A 17,151-nucleotide genomic window follows, 5' to 3' on the forward strand; every position below is an offset into this window, starting at 1 on the left:
TTCTTTAATTATCACAGATCATAGTTCAATGAGGATAATTCACTTGTTTTTATGAAAATTCATGTTAAAACTTTTTTTTATGTAAACTGGAAAGTGATTGGAGCGAAATATGTCACACAGTTGCAAAGAAACATTTAGTATTTGACACTTCTGACCCCTTTTAGCCTCCACCTTGACTGTAATATAATATGTAATATAAACATGCAGGGGGGGTTGCAAATGTGTGAAATTAACCATTTTCATTTATGTGTTGTTCACGCTAATTAATCCACGCAGAAGAAGTATCATAGCGAAAAAAATACTTTTAACATTATTGGGTGGGGTTTTTAACTTTAAAATGGGTCAATTTGACCCACAACATAACAGGAGGGTTAAGTATCTTAAGAAAGGTTCAACATGGTGCAAGCTGCTCTGTTAGGCTTTTCTTGAGCCTATTTTGGACAATATAGGACCAACAATGATGTTTCTAACACTCAGGTATTATTTCTGATGTTTACAATGTTCTACAACTTGGTGAAAAGGGAGAGCCTACTAACATAGTTTAAATGACACTAAATATTCCTCTGGACAGTTTCATAAACCCAAGTGATGAAAGATTTGACCTGATTTGAGGATTTAAGGTACTAAAACATCCATCCATCCATTATCTTGACCGCTTATCCAGCTGGCTTTGGGCGGAAGGCACGGTACACCCTGGACAGGTCGCCAGCCTATCACAGGGCGAACGCAGAGAGACAGACAACCATTCACGCACACACTCACACCTACGGTCGAGAACCCACGCATGCACGGGGAGAACATGCAAACTCCACACAGAAAGGCACCTGACTGACCGGGGAATCGAACCAGGAACCTTCTAGCTGTGAGGCAATTTATATCCAAGGATATGCATTTACCTTTCTACTCACATAATTATCAAAGTTAAATGTTTTAAAGTAAAATCATACCATACAGGCAGAATGAAATGTGTCTTCATCGTCCTAAATAACCTCACAAATGGGGATAACTATGTTGGTTTACCTTAAGGCTCAACATTGGATCCATTGTTATTGACTTTGTATATTAATAACCTATCGGAAACTGTCCAGCTGCTGTTACTATGTACACATATGCTGATCATGCGGTCATATTTATTGGTGCTAAAAATAAGAGGCAGGTGAACTATCATCCACTTGGTCAACAACTCTAATTGGATGAAAACTCAATGTTTACATCTCATTGTCAATAAAGCTGTGTAGGTTTTATTCAAGGTCTGTAAACAGAGTTCCAGACCTAGATGTCATAGCAGCAGGGAGATTAAGGGAAGACAAAGAGTAGTTAATGAGCTTACATGGTTAGACATAAACAAACATGAACAGGTTATACTCAAAAACATGTGTTTCAAAAATCAGTGAAAATAACATTTTCACATTTTGACATGAGGATCAATTTAACAACTGCGGCCTCATAGCTAGCTCTGAAAAAAATTGGGTAAAAGTCAAATTCACATGATTGTTGAATTTGACCATTTGGGAATATGGTTGATGTATGGCTGATATTTTATTTCTGTGTGACATTTATTCATAGTTTTGCCATTCCTCCATTTACTGTATCTTTTAAACCAAGGCTAAAATAAACTACTGGAGCTTCTACAGGAGGGGACAGCTGCAAAACACATAGACAAAGTAACCTTGAGAAGACAGTGTTTTCTTATATAGCAGCACATTCTGCATGTGGAAAACTATACAAACAAAACAAAGGAACATCTCTAAATTGATGATACAGTGCTACCTTGACAAACAGATACATTTTCCTCTATCATGAGATGTTAGGTCATGGTTTTACTTTTTCTATGTGTGCCTCTGTATGTTTTCTATTCTTAAATAAAAATATCTCAAACCTGGAGGAAAAGTGAGGGGTTAACTACAGGCATTGAGCTCAATCCCCTCATGAAATGTAACACAAAATGTCATGGCAATGGGTCACTTTCGACCAAAAATAGGGAGCCACAAAAAGTCATAATGTAGACTGGTCCTGCGTTCTTTACACCAGTGGCTCTTACAGTAGGGTCCTAGGAACCCTGGGGGTCCGTGAATCATAGCGTGGGGGTCCGTGAAATAATTATGATACATTTCTAATAAATTATAAAATTGTGCTGTGTCGTTAAAAACAGCATATATACAGATGAGGACCATTTGCGCCAATGAAACCAGCATATTGTGCACATTACTCCCACCCTAGTTAGCTTTGGGCCAATAGAAACTGATATGACTGTGACACTCGCATCAATCTGTCATGTATCACTCATTCTCACCTCACTCCGGTCACAACTGTTCCTACTACTACTTAGCTTTGCCTACTAGCTCGCAAGCATGGAGCCATTTCTAAATCATTTCACATCGTCAAGTGATGCTGAGCCCAAGCTAGCTAAATTAAGACAATATGACTACAGGTATAAGGGGTTTGGTTTTATTGAGAACAGTGACGGGAGACAAAAATGCGTCATGTGTCTTCAGGTGCTCCCGAACAAAGCAATGAAGCCAGCCAAGCTAAAGCGACATCTGATGACCCGGAATATAAGGACAAAACTAAAGCGTTTTTTCCAGTTAAAAAGCGGGGGATACATCCGCCAGACAACACAGATGCTGAAGTGTTTTCTGTTTATCACTGTGGAACAGGTCTGAAGTATTTAGATTGATAAGTTTTAAAATACAAATAGTTCCAAGGGCATCTAAGAGTGAGAATGGTACGCAGCATGCGTAGCCTATGTTACAATTATGAGTGGGTCCTTGGAAAATGTTCTCACCTGTAAGGGGTCCCTGGCCCCAAAAAGTTTGAGAACCCCTGCTTTACACAACAAGGCAAAAAAGTGGATTCCTTGCATCCAAAATCTAGTAAAGTAAATATGTTATGGTAAGTTTTGTGTACTATTCATGTGTTGTATACATTAAGTTGATCTTCGACTAAGTTTTGCGTCAGTGTTGGACTTCATCCACATGGCCTGAGCATCAAAGGTCCTATGGTTGGTTGTATAACAGGTACAAACGGGGACATTAAAGGGATGTCCCTAAATGCACCGCCAAAGAGCAGTGATATAACAAACAAACTAGAGGATTCAGACTTATATAAAGCAGTTTTGAAGTTGCAGTCACATGTAACCGAGCCTAACTGGAGTTTTTTTGTATTATTGTTAGATTTTCGATCTTTCCATAAGCAGATTTTTTTAGGGGGCCAGTTTAACAGGCTGACACACTACATTAATCTGATACCCATTGTACAGTATATGACCTGTGTTAGCTGGAGACGAAGGCCTGTTTTTCTGCTGTGAACAGTATAAATCAATAATGAGACATAAGAGTGAGTGTGCACGTGTGGTCGAAGGCCTGAGGCAGAGAAAGGCCTTTAAATATCAAATGCTTCCTGTGAACTATAACCTCAGTCTCTGACAACAATGGAAGGACAGCATGCAGTTTGCAAATGGAAGCAGAGCATGCAGTCACTAAATATGATTATGTAAGGGTAAACCAGTTATCTCTGTCATAAAGGACGAATACGAGTATGTTGTGCGTAAGAGGCTAAAAATTGTGTCTTTAGAGCTGCAGGCGGATGTACAAAATACCCCTGACAAATGTCGTCATATCGAACGCTTGAACTCACTCTAAAAAAAAACAATATGATAAATTACACAGTTTTATTTAAAGCAAAAGGATCAAAATCAAACAATACAATTTAAAATATACAGAAGATCTTGGATATTTCACATGAGAAACAGGTGTTGACTGGTGATTCCTTTCCTTATTTATGGCCACTGTAATAATTACAACAGCATTAAGTGATGTTCTTTAATAAGAAGGTAAAGGTTCTAAAAGTTTCTCTTTCACGTAGGTGGAGTTATAGTTTAAGAGTTACACGTGTTCATAACAGAACACGGTGGAAAGAATGTGACAAGTCTGCAAGCGTACATATCCGTCTCATCCTCACATCTGTTAGTTTCTCACAGAATTACTTTCTCATCGTCGGGTCGTCACACTGATGTTTGTTTGTAGTTCTTGGTGTCCAAAACCTTCTTTCCACACATCGCACAGATCCCTGGAGACACAAAAAAGGAGAAAGAGAGACAAAATAATTAAAATCACAATCAGTACAGCAGTAGTGTCGGGAGCAGGTGCTGATCATTTGAATTATGCAGAATGTTTACAGAAATACAAGTGTGTGTGCTGGCTTTCATTACTATTAGTTTAAAAAATATATATATTTTGGGCGCTGGTGGCCAAGTGGTCAAAGCGTGCCCCATATATAGAGGCTATAGTCCTCGTTGCAGCTGTCACTAGTTCAATTCCTGGCTTCGACCATTTAATGCATGTCATCCCCCACTCTCTACTCCCTCTTCAGGTGTCCTATCTATAAAGGTTGAAAAATGCCCTCAAAATATGACTTAACCCTCCTGTTATGTTCATTTCTCTGGAACAGCAATAATGTTCCTGGGTCAATTTGACCCGGGTCATATTCAATGATCCAAAAGTGTCAGAACCCCAAAAAATCCCAATACAAATTTTTTTTTAATCTAATTTTTAGCACCATTACTAACCATTTAAATCAAGATTTTTTATTTAAATATAAATACAACAGTTTTACATGATGTAGATGTTTTGTTTATTTTATCTTAAATTTTGAATTGTTTTATTTTTATGAAGTGATGTTGATAAATGAACACGAGACACCTCTTCTGTCACATGCTGCCCAGATTTCCATGCTGCATTTAGCTGGTTTGGAAGGCATATATTGCCTAAAATAGATTTTAAAAAGGGTCAATTTGACCCGCAACATAACAGGAGGGTTAAAAGAAACATGGAAAAAAAAATTTTTTTACTGGAGGAACATTTCCATTACTAAGCATTTGACATTTTCATCTAAGACTACTCTCTCACGCACTTGTGTTTCTTTCTTGTTGCAAATGCTCTCTATACATGGGGCATCTTTGAATAAAACAAACCTACCCAGTGTTAACTCTCCTTTTAGCTCTGTTTTTGGTCACCACCAATTTCTGACATCTGTCTTTTTAGCATCCAGAACTATGTGGCTAATGTTGTCTATCTAACATTTGAAAACAGGCGCCTGCTGTGGCGTACCTGCAGGCCAGAAAGCCAAAACAGTGATTTAATAGAGGTCACAAATCTCCTCAGAGCTGATGGACACTGTAAAATGTGTGCCTCGCCACGCTTCATGCAACCTCCTTCACACACACACACTCATGTAGTCATGTGATGCTTTAGTACAAACATATTGATCATGGTGCCTTAAATTATTGTTTGCATCATAGGAAATATAGTGAATACAACCTTGAGTATTTCACAAAGTATCGATGAACCGCTTATGTATTTAACAGACGAACTGATGACCCAGTTTGTATCTTTTATTTGAGATCGCTGTCCACGGACTCTTTCCCACATGACCACCAGGCCATAAAACTAGCTCCAGTGACCCTGATGGAGTTGAAAATAGAGGATATCCACATATTTTATGGCAACAAGGACTCTCTACTAACTGATAACGCCTCCAAGTCCTACGTTTCAGGTTGGGGAGAGCTGAAATATCACAGGCACACATGACTGTGAACCGATCAGACTGTCCCTAACACGTCCTCCGCCAGGAAAAATCAGTGAAGGGATTTGTTCGCTTTATTTGAGAAGGCGCTCCAGCTACGTGGAGACAGGGAAACTCTGTGTTAGAGTGATGCTACTCCAGATGTTACCATCGCCTCTCTTCCTTCCATCCAGACCATCTGAACCACCAGGTGAAACATGTACTTTTCCTGTGAAATTGCAGGTGTTGCTTCAGAGCCCAAAGTTGGACTCAGCTTGAATCGCAGGCTCTAGAGCAGGGGTTCCCAAAGTGTGGGTTTGGACCCCCTTGGGGATCACTAGACACAAATGGGGGGTCATGAGATGTCTTCCAGAATGTTTTTTTTAAAAAGTTATCTAAAAAGATGTATTTTTATTATTATTATTATTATTTGTTTTTGTTTATCTACCTTGTTTTCTTATGTTAATCTTCACTTTTGTTTGTACTGTTAATTATTATCATTTGTTCATTATTATTATTATTATTATTATTAATTGTATTCTTTGTATTTATTTATTTGTTCTTCTCTTTGTTGGTTTTGTATTACTTATACATAATTTATTACCTTGTGGTGAACAAAGAAATACTGAAAATGTAATAAAAGAAGTTGAATGACAAAAGTCATCTAAAAATAGTACATTTTACCCATTATAGTAAAAAATATGGACAAAAATAATGAAATAAAACCTTAAAAATAGAAAATGTAATGAGTTTTCTGCCTTTCTTTGTTGCCAGATGACTCCTAAGTTTAGGGTTAGTGAACAGTTTATCATCAAAAGCATCAGCAGCAGTAGGTTACTTCATAACGGCACAGGAAACACAGACACATGCTCATACAGGTAGGGTAATTTTCTGCAGACTAGCTAAATGAAGCCACATTAAATCACTTTCAGGGACAGTGGGGGTCGCGAGTCTTTGGCACCTATATTTTGGGGGTCGCGGGCTGAAAAGTTTGGGAACCCCTGCTCTAGAGGACTACATCTATAGATTAAATCTGGAGAAAGACGCCGGGTACATTTGATGTCAGCCGGTTCACTGAGGCCACAGGAGGTGAAAGAACTGTACAGCCGAGAAATCGACTAAAAATTTAAAAAGACAGACATAAGGTAAACATTACACAGAACACAGTATGGACTATGGCAGTGTTTAAGTACTGGTTAATGGAAACAAAAATGTCAACAGACTTTGGGAGGAAATCCTAAATCAGGTACTGGGGGCATTCATGCCCTTCAGGGTGAGACAAGGGAGCATCACCCTGTCAGAGTTTCTCTCTGATTTAACGACTTCATCACTGTGACTTATTTAATACAAGGCTTTGTTGAATCATCACAAACTAGATGAGTTTATGATTCTGGGATATAACATGTGGTATAAACTTAATTTGCAGGATAAGAGGTTTCCAAGTTGTGTGGACAGTTGTCAAAAAATTTTAGACACTAAATGTGAAAAAGTGCATCAAGATTTAAAAACACAAAACAATCAACAGTGAGGACAAATATGTGTCATTAAACATAATTTTCTGTTTTGCAGGGAAGCTCAAGTGTAGGATTAATTAAATAAATAACAGCAATTAAGCAGGGATAGCCTGTTTTTCCAAAACCTAAAGATTCATCCTAGATGGTGATTTGGGGACATTTTGTTGGAGTTCACAGAAGTCATTGTCATGTTTGTTGAACAGTCTGGAACGGTGCCATCATGTACCGCATTTGAACCTGCCCTCCACTTGTTTTTTACATTTTATTGTGTACCCACTGCGCCTCTATCTGGCCTGGTTGTTGGCCGCTGAGTGCAGCTCTCCGCTTCAAGGTTCACGCAGATATACTTTTTGAGATGCCCGCTTATTGGGATTTGCGGGTGCCAGCAAACAAACTTTATTCAAACAAATCTATAGGAGTTATTGAACCCTTTTCATTATGTGAGCATGTGTTGTGCTGTATTTACACACACCTACATACGTACGCCTTTTACCCAGTGTAGTGTTTTGATGTTGAAGAGGGAGTTCATTCAAGAGTAAAAAAACATCTGTACTCACTCAACTTTGGTGACCACGAACCACGCAGATACAAAAACATCTATAACAATACCTCTTTTCAATAACAGTCTTCCTGTTAATCTGGCTAATCCATATACCTGCTTGTGTTTTATTCAAAGCCACTTTCTAGCACTTTCACAAGAAGTTTGGCTTGGTATGGAGTCTAGTGTGAGTGAATTTATACCTTTCTTGTATGCACATCCCTGACAGTAGTGTGATCCAGACTGATGGACTGAGCTCTTGCAGATCCTGCAGATAGCAAAGCCTGTCTTGCTGTACGGGTCAAACCTGAAAGAAGTCAGAAAAGGGAACCAGAAGTTAAAATGCACCTTTGTTTTCCTGTGATGAGTGACAGCTCATAACACTTAGATTTAAAGTTTGGCAGCAGCAGGCTACTCACCTGGCTTTCTTTGAAGTCAGGAGCTTGTTTTCATTTAGCCTTCGTCCACCTCCCTCTGGGTGAAAGAAGCAGGGTTGACTCAGTTTGGCATCTCTACTTCAGTTACATAATATTTTATCCATCGAATATAGTTTGAATAATGAATGAACAAAAGAAAGACCAGGGTAAGAGAAAAACAGTAGTTCTTTTCTGGATGTGATTTGTTCCTGTCTCATAAAATTTTGGTTATTAACATTTCATGAGAAAACATGAAATATGAAGTTTTGGGTACTAGCCAACTGTCCTGAAAAATATAAAGCCATTTGGTCACCTTTCATTGAATATGTAAAGAACCTGACTCCATCATGAAACTCTTTCTGTTTTTGATAATGTAATTCTTCATGTTTCATTGTCATGTCTATGAATGTAAAGGAGAATTTGTTATTTTATGTATTTATTTACTTTTGGTTTATTATGTAAGTATTTGCTTGTTTGTCTACATATTTTTTTACTGGCTATTATTGTTACTGCATTTACTTTTATTATTATTATGTTGTTTATTTCTTTATTTCTTTTTTCATTTTTGTCATCCTTGTCTCTAGGTTTAGGGTGGGTGGGTAATATGGGTGGATGTAGGAAATACATGTTCGTGTTTGTCAAATGAAAAACTACAAATAAAGCATTTTAAAGTTTTGAGTACTAATAAGCAAGCAAAACAATCGTTTTCATTTTGTATTCTGACACAATTTACACACTGAACTATAAACTCACTATCTCCCCTTTACTGATACGGAGAAAAGCACATTAATAGCAGCTGACATGACACCAAGTTTACACTGTTATCCTTTCTATCTATCCTCAACTGTCAACTAGGTTATTAATTAAAAATGAAACTCGTATTTTAATGATTTTTCTAAAGTCCTAAGTGGATATAAAGTATGTACATGTGCATTTACGAAGAAAAACTTGCAGCTTTCTTTATTTTAAAACAGATTGCCTAATAAAACAAGATTTCTTGCTCTAAACATTATAAAGATATTTCACAGCTTGTCTTCACCTGTTGTATTCCGTGCTCCATCCTTCCAGGTGTCAGGTGTGATGACTTTACCGAGCTTCTTCTCGCCTGGAATGATATAAAATCAAAAATGTATACACAGAAAACCTTGTGTTGAAACAGTAACACAGATTAGAGCAGTAAGCTAGCAAACACACAACGTTAGCTCCCCAAAAACATATCCATTATTCGCCGAAAGCCCAAATAATAAGTTACATTTAAAGTTAGACAACACCTCAAAAGGTTGATACTTACATTTCTCACAAACCATCGTTCCTCTGTGTGCTCCAATTGAAGCTTTTTTTAACGATTTATCCGAATAATCAAAATGTTTGCTAAGTATTAGCAGTCTTGTTCGTGTTTGTAAACTTCCGGTCGCTACTTCCTTGTTATCGCGCACTGATACAGTGATTGGTCAATTCGATCAGATCCTTGTTATGATTGGTTGATACAGCTGGCCGTCACATAATGTCCCGGAAATGCTTGTGTGACTAGTCTTGGGAACGTTAGCTGAGATTACTTCAAAATAAAAGTTCTGATGAAAATTATTTAATTTTATTTCAAAGAGTATGCTTGTAGTATCAATACTTAGATTATAATAGCGAGTTTTAAACCCCCAGACTTCTTTAGTTTCTACTTTGACACACTGAACGGCATAGAGCTCGACATACTCGTGCAGTGCCAAGATGCACAAGATACAACATGGCTTTTATTGAAAGAATTACGGACAAGAAAAATTGCAAGAAAGCTATATTAAGACATTGCTCATAATGTATAATTTTAATTTGAAATATGTATATATGTATGCATGTGTATATTTGTATGTATATGTATGTATGTGTATATTATATGTATATATTTTTTCTTATCTTTTGTCACTATTATAACAGCCAAGCTTGAAAATAAATTTGAAATGAAATGTCCTGTTGTCCAAAACTTTTTTTCTATATACTGACTGACCAATAAGCTATTTGCTTTTTGGATGCCTGACTCATTCATTAGTCCTGATGCACCTTATTTGTTGTTTTGATTTGATTTGATGTCTTTATTTCGAACATTTTAAAGTAAAGTAAAAAAAAACATACAAGTAAAAAAGAAGAAATAGTTATACAAAAAACCCCAAATCAATCAGTTCCATTAGCAAGCACTGAAACAGTTTACTTTACATGTGCTAAAAGGAGTAGGAAGAAGTTAAAACTTATCTCATCCTACCGGTTTTACAATATTTTGTTTTGTTTTCCTTACATGATTCCCTTTTTGTTAATTGCACTGTAATTGATTGTAATGTGTGTTTACCATCCTCATTGAGAGTTGAAATTTTGTAAAATGTTTAATAAAAATAAAAATAAAAATAAAAATAAAAATAAAATAAAATGAAAATGAAAATAAATAAAAACAAACATAAAATAAAAATAAAATAAAATAAAAATAAAAAAACCACTTGGCTTTTATTTTGAAGTCAAGGCGGAAGTCATTGACACTCCATGTTTACGGAAGACAGGTGAAGAAACATCTATGGATGAACCCTACGCGTGTATATGCTGCTAAATTAAAGCCTTAACAGCATTTTATCTATATTTTGTGTTTCTTAGTATCCTCCTTTTGTGGAGGAATATACTTTTCACTATGTGGGACCATGAAATCAGAGCCATGGCGTCCACTCACTGTATCCTCGCAGCCTCGGTGTTCATGGCGACTGTCCTACCTGCGGTGCTCGTGCCGGGCTTCTCGGTGAACGGGACTCACCTGCTGTGGATCTACTCGGTGTCTGGGGCGGTGGTCTCGGTCAGTGTCGCCGTCTTCTGGCTGCTCGGCATCACACCGCCCACCAAGAAGCACACAGTGGGATACAAGGTACTATACAGTCTGTACAGTGGGTACTATTCAAAGTGACTGATGTACTAGTGGAGGGATAAGTCAGCTGTAATGATAGAAATGTTTAAACACTTCATTTCAAATGAAGGAACAGAAATATATATATATATATATATATATATATATATATATATATATATATATATATATGTATGTATATATATATATATATTTTTTTTTTTTCTTTTCATATGACTACAAAGGCATTCATATAACACAAGATGCATGTGAAACATCACATTTGTTGTAATGTTTTTTTTTCTAAATAATGTCTTTATTTTTGTCATTCAACTTTTTATTGTATGTTTTCAGTATTTCTTTGTTCACCCAAGTTAACACATTATATCTAAGTTATACCAAACCGAGAAAGAACTTTTTTTCTTTTCTTTTTTTTTTCTTTTTTTACAAAAAATGATATTAAATAATAAATAATAACAATAAACTGTACAAAAAAAGAAGATAAACATAAGAAAACAAGGTAAATAAACAAAGAGTGTAAATAAACAGAAAAAGAAGAAAAAAGAGAGAGCATTCTTGTTCCTCTTGTTGATGTCTTAAATAAATAATGTCTTTCAAAAACGTCTACCTTAAATATACCACTTTAGATCATTTATTTTAACTTTGATTCAACCCTTTCATCTTTTTTCAGTATATATAAAAGACATTGTCTTTTACTGCATAACTTGTGTGACCTTGTTGTGACCTTAAATTTCTTATCAGCTGTCTCTGGCTTTAGCTGTAAAAAGAAAAAAATCTACATTTAAATAGATTACCATGAATTTAAAGTAAAACATTAGCACAAGCTTAAAAAGAATCAACAGAAAATATAGTTTATTTGTCCAATAGAGCAGGGGTTCCCAAACTTTTCAGCCCGCGACCTCCAAAATATCCGTGCCAAAGACACGCGACCCCCACTGTCCCTCAAAGTGATTTAATGTGGCTTCATTTAGCTGGTCTGCAGAAAATAAGCCTACCTACATGAGCATGTGGCTTTTTTTCCTGTGCCGTTATGAATTAACCTGCTGCTACTGATGCTCTTGATAATTACCTGTTCATTAACCCTAAACTTAGGAGTCATCTGGCAAAAAGAAAGGCAGAAAACTCATTACATTTTCTATTTCCAAGGTTTTATTTCAAGGTTAGCTACTATTCTTGTCGATATTTTTTACTATAATGGGTAAAATGTACAGTATTTAGATAACTTTAAAAAAAAAAAAAAACATCAGGAAGACATCTCATGACCCCTCATTTTTATCTTGCGACCCCCACTTTGGGAACCCCTGCACAGAAGTGAAAAGTAATGGTGCAGTCAGAGCTGTGTATAATATGTATATAAAGGTAATCAAGAGTTAAATGCAATTAAGTGAAATGGCACAAAAGGTCTTAAACCCTGGATTAAAAGTTCACTTGAGAAGGTCTTGAGTGCTTTGCGAGTTCATGCTATTTATACAGTTCATAGCAACTCAGAGGGTTGGATAATTAATGGATAATTGTACCTCTCCAGAGCACAGGAAGGTATTTCTATAAAAATGTCAGAGAATTTAAGAATTTAAATAGCTGGTTAGCTAATTCAGTCTGAGTGCCTCGTTCAGAGAGTAAAAATACTGGGGAAAAAATGCTTACGTAAATTGCACAGTGGCTACAAATGTGGGAACAAATATGTTTAATTTGTTCTAACCTTTAGTTTAATTCAGATAGTTTAATTAGCTTATTAAATGTTAAATTGTAAAAAAAAAAAGTATGCTGTGTTGACTCTTGGAATAAATCTGCTCAAACTGTGGTTTAAAATTCAGATAGTGAACTATATCAACAAGAAAAAAGTAACAAAAACCATGTCCACTTTTAACAATATTTACATTCAAATAAGAGACTGTAGCCCAAACTCCTTCACCTGTGTTGTGTGAACATGATTTATTTACTCTAACTCTCTTAACTTCTGTTTCTTTCTGCAGCTGTCCAGATTGTTTCGTTCCTGTGTGTACTTCTTCCTGTCGTGCTTGTTCTTCCACTCTGTGGTTGTCCTCTATGGAGCTCCGCTGATTGAGTGAGTAGATGCTGATGCTCGTGTTTTAGTTTAGTTTAGTTTAGTTTATTTATTATTCATCGTGTCGTGCACCATTAAGGTGCCCAGCCCATATGGACTTACAAGACACTACAAAAACTAAACAAAATAGGAGCAACAACATCAGAAGAAAAAGAAAAAAGAAGAAAGAAGAGCAGTTACAATACTGCACATGTCATGCAATGACCTAAAGTAATTAAAAAGCACAGAGGTACACTTCAGGCATTTGACAGTGACAACAACTAAATCAGTCGTAGAGTGTGTTCCTACGCTGCTGAACAGCATTTAACACAAACTGAACAAACTGGAACACTTTGTGAGTAAACAGGTACTGAAGTCTATCTTCATCAGACATGCAAAACAAATCAGGACAGTTTTTTGATATTTTGTTGAAAAGGAGGCACCTGAGATCATGAAATGATGGACAGTCAAATAAAAAGTGCATTTCATGTTCTCTACCTGTGTTCATAAACACATGTTCAATAGATAAAGATAACGTCCTAGCATCGATAGTAAGTAGAGCACCATTGTATGTATCACCTATTACTAAATGGATGACAAATATGTAACTATATGGAAAATAAACCATAGAAATTCTCACACCGAGGTGGTTCTGTGTGTTAAGGTGATTATTCAGCTTCTCTTCCTTCTTTTGGTTTTCAAGCAGCAGGGGTCAGAAAAGTTACTTAACTGTGTCAGTCAGTTCTCCCCATAGGCAAGGCAAAGCAACTTTATTTGTGTAGTGCATTTCATACACGAGGGCAACTCGATGTGTTTTACATTAAAACATTAAAAGCATTGGAAACTTCAGATAAGCATAAAAGAGCACAATTAAAATTACAAATATAATAAAACAGAAAAGAAAAGGATTATTAGAAATATGTTAAAGATAAAATTAAAATATGCATTTAAAGTGAGTTAAAATAAGCTAAGATAGGAAGGCAGTATCAATCAATCAATCAATCTTTATTTGTATAGCGCCAAATCACAACAAACGTTATCTCAAGACGCTTTACAAACATCGGAGGTCTAGACCACTCTATGTCAATATATATCTAATCTATTAGAATATATATCTAAAAAAGAAATGTTCATCAAAGACGACAGATTGGCCATAATCCTCCTGTCAGCCACCGCCACCACCTCCACAGGGTCCAGGACTGAGCTGGCCTTCTTCACCAGTTAGTTCAGTCTTGCTCTCCTGTATCCTGTCCGCCCACAGCAGGTTTAATCCTTCCAATGTGGCGTTCGTGTCCGGTGTTAGCTCTGGTAGCATGATGCTACTCTGCTAGTATTCCCTCTGGTGCTGGGTTAGCTCGTCCACCTTATCGTAGATAGATCTTACATTCTAATCTATCAGAATATATATCTAAAAAATCTAAAATATATCTAAATGCTCATCAAAGATGACAGATTGGTCTTAGTCTTTGATTTAAAAGAGGTGAGAGTTGGAGCAGACCAACAGCTTTCAGGGAGTGTGTTCCAGATATGTGGTGCATAATGACTAACCGCTGCTTCACCATGTTTCGTTCTGACTCTTGGGACTGAAAGTAGACCAGTACCTGATGACCTCAGAGGTCAAGATGGTTCATACAGTAGCAGCAGATCAGTAATGTATTTTAGGCCTAAACCATTCAGTGCTTTATAAACCATCAGAAGGATTTTAAAGTCTATTCTCTGACAGACAGGAAGCCAGTGTAGAGATCTTAGAACTGGAGTGATGTGATCTACTTTGTTGGTCCTTGTTAGGACTCGAGCAGCAGCATTCTGTATGAGCTGCAGTCGTCTGATGGACTTTTTAGGGAGTCCTGTAAAGACCCCGTTACAGTAGTCTAGTCTGCTAAAGATAAATGCATGGACGAGTTTTTCTGCATCCTGCTGAGTCGTAAGTCATTTAATCCTTGATATATCCTTAAGGTGATAGTGGGCTGACTTTGTAATTGTCTTAATGTGGCTGCTGAAATTAAGGTCTGAGTCTATGACTACACCACGGTTTCTGGCTTGGTTTGAACATTACATAGAAAGTCCTCTTTTTACCTTTCATGTCTCGTTTGTGTTTTTAGATCAGCCTTGGAGACGTTCTCCCTTGCTGTGCTGTTAACCTCTCTGACCACACTGAGGTGCCTCTGTGTCCTCGGCCCAAACATCCAGGCCTGGATACGAGTGTTCAGTCGACATGGGTAATCCTAAAATCTGCTCCTTCTTTTTCTTTCATTTCTTGTTTCATCTTGTGTCTCTAACTTGAATATATAACTGTCCTCGCTTTGCTTCATCTCCATCTCCAGAGCCATGTCTGTATGGGACACCTGTCTGCAGATCACTGTGGCCTGCACGTTGGTAGGAGCCTGGATTGGAGCATTTCCAATACCTCTGGACTGGGACAGGCCATGGCAGGTTAGCACACAGTGAAAAACTTCAATTAAGTATTTATGGAATTAAAGTTTCCCCTGGATAGAAATAAAGTTTGCTTTTACACGACTTGTGAAAACAAATCTGCACAGCAAAGGGAATATTTCACACCTAGCAGAAAATGATTCCATTAATACTCCTTAATCACTCGACATGAAATATAAGACCTACTCTGTTAAACTAGTCGTTCTTGCTTTAGGGTGATGTATCAGTAGCATATGCAGAAATGTTTTTAAGAGTACAGATTGCCCTGTTTGGTGTACATTTGTAACTCTGGATCTCAGCCTGTGGGGAGGGACCCGTGACAGGACTAGGAAGATAAATCTGAGGGTTGGGAGATCAACAAAAGAAGAAAGCAGAGAAAACAGAGTCACGCATACCTTTACTTTAAAAGTTTTTCCTGATGAGTTACTGTAAAATTGGTCTTCTTTGGGCCGTTAAAAAAGTATGAGAAACAAAATGGTTTTGTAAGAGCAGCAGGAAAAGTTCAAGCCTGTCTCAGGTATTGATTTTCTCTAAGTACTGCACAACATTTGCACTGTTTCCTTAAATTATATTTTGTTTCCCTTCATTACTAAAAAGAGTTACAGACAGCCTTGATCAGTTTTGTTGAAGACATGTCCTGATCTGTCAGATGTTCCATGACTCTCTGTACCTGTTGATGATCAACCTCACCTGTCTGTCCCTCTGTAGGTCTGGCCTGTCTCCTGCAGTCTGGGCGCTATGATTGGTTTCCTGACCGGGCTTGTCGCTGCTCCTGCGTGGATCCACTATCATCGCAAACAGCTCACATACAAGTGCAAGTGACAGAGAGACGAGCCGTGTGTTTGTGTGAATGTGGAGGACGTTTCCTGTAACCCTGCTGTTTTGCTTTGACATGATTATTTATTGGGAACTCTCACTGTGTTTGCTTCCTGTAGGAAAGATGATTTTTTTTTTATAAGACTTACCTAACGAGCAATATATCATTTTTTACACATGAAGGCTGAATATGTTCCTCAAGACTTTTGACATGAATAAAGCATTACTTCTTTCTCTGTGTGCACTTTTTTGGGGGGTTGGCTTGTGGTTTAAGGTTCAGGAATTTATGAGGAGTCATTCAATCATTTAATCTTTATGTGTATAGGGCCAAATCACAACACATGTTATCTCAAGACGCTTTTACAAACAGCAGGTCAAGACGGTACTCTGTTAAATTATTAAAAAAGGCCCAACACCAAGACAGGATAAGATCCAGTCCCATCTTACAGACAGGACTCAGTCTGATCTCATCCTAATCCAGCATGAGCATTGCACCTCGCAGTATTTCGCAAGTTACAGCTGCAAGGAAAAACTTCCTTTTAACAGGCAGAAACCTTGAGCAGAACCAGACTCATGTTAGACAGACATCTGCCTCGACCGAGTTGGGGTTGGAAAGGGGGATAGAAGAGATGAAGAGAGAGAGAGATGGTAGTGATGAGATGGATAGTGGTAGCTGTTGCTGCTGGAGTCCGACACATCTACAGCAGCAGGACATCTATGGCAGCGACTCAGAGGAAACAACGAAACAATGGAGCTCAGGGACGCCACAAAGATCTATGGTTAGTAACTTTAATGGGACAGGGAGAGCCCCTGTGGGCAAAGTGACACCTCTTTGTGACTTGCTTAAGTTTTCAAACCAAAAAAAATCACCCTATCATTTCTTTCCTGACATAAATTGGCACCAATTAATCAGAGGGTTGCTAATAGCTGGCCTAGCT

The 17,151-nt window shown here is 37.4% G+C and overlaps 2 protein-coding genes across 2 annotated transcripts; one reads left to right on the forward strand and one right to left on the reverse strand.

Annotated features, from left to right (window-relative positions):
• Positions 1-3,656: 3,656 nt before the first annotated feature.
• Positions 3,657-9,464, reverse strand: cript (cysteine-rich PDZ-binding protein). The gene is made up of 5 exons (XM_034708802.1): positions 9,322-9,464; positions 9,070-9,135; positions 8,034-8,088; positions 7,818-7,921; positions 3,657-4,068 (listed from the first exon to the last, which is right to left on the reverse strand). The coding sequence occupies exons 1-5, from the start codon at positions 9,335-9,337 to the stop codon at positions 4,004-4,006; spliced, it is 306 nt and encodes a 101-aa protein (XP_034564693.1). The 5' UTR covers positions 9,338-9,464; the 3' UTR covers positions 3,657-4,003.
• A 1,066-nt stretch (positions 9,465-10,530) lies between these two features.
• Positions 10,531-16,447, forward strand: pigf (phosphatidylinositol glycan anchor biosynthesis, class F). Its single transcript, XM_034708047.1, has 6 exons — positions 10,531-10,567; positions 10,659-10,920; positions 12,894-12,985; positions 15,067-15,183; positions 15,289-15,397; positions 16,106-16,447. Exons 1-6 carry the CDS (start codon positions 10,551-10,553, stop codon positions 16,217-16,219), a joined length of 711 nt encoding a protein of 236 aa, XP_034563938.1. The 5' UTR covers positions 10,531-10,550; the 3' UTR covers positions 16,220-16,447.
• The last annotated feature ends 704 nt before the right edge of the window (positions 16,448-17,151 follow it).

Source organism: Notolabrus celidotus, chromosome 18 (assembly GCF_009762535.1).
Source record: "Notolabrus celidotus isolate fNotCel1 chromosome 18, fNotCel1.pri, whole genome shotgun sequence".
NCBI classification, from domain to species: Eukaryota; Metazoa; Chordata; class Actinopteri; order Labriformes; family Labridae; genus Notolabrus; species Notolabrus celidotus.

Excerpts from the sequence above, each read along its gene's own strand:
- cript (XM_034708802.1), bottom strand. Across the intron at positions 8,089-9,069 it reads TGGAGCACGGAATACAACAG|AGGGAGGTGGACGAAGGCTA; the intron begins GTGAAGACAAGC and ends TCTTTCACCCAG. Across the intron at positions 4,069-7,817 it reads GGGATGTGCATACAAGAAAG|GGATCTGTGCGATGTGTGGA; the intron begins GTATAAATTCAC and ends TTGTGTCTCCAG.
- pigf (XM_034708047.1), top strand. Across the intron at positions 12,986-15,066 it reads TATGGAGCTCCGCTGATTGA|ATCAGCCTTGGAGACGTTCT; the intron begins GTGAGTAGATGC and ends TTGTGTTTTTAG. Across the intron at positions 15,184-15,288 it reads CGAGTGTTCAGTCGACATGG|AGCCATGTCTGTATGGGACA; the intron begins GTAATCCTAAAA and ends CTCCATCTCCAG.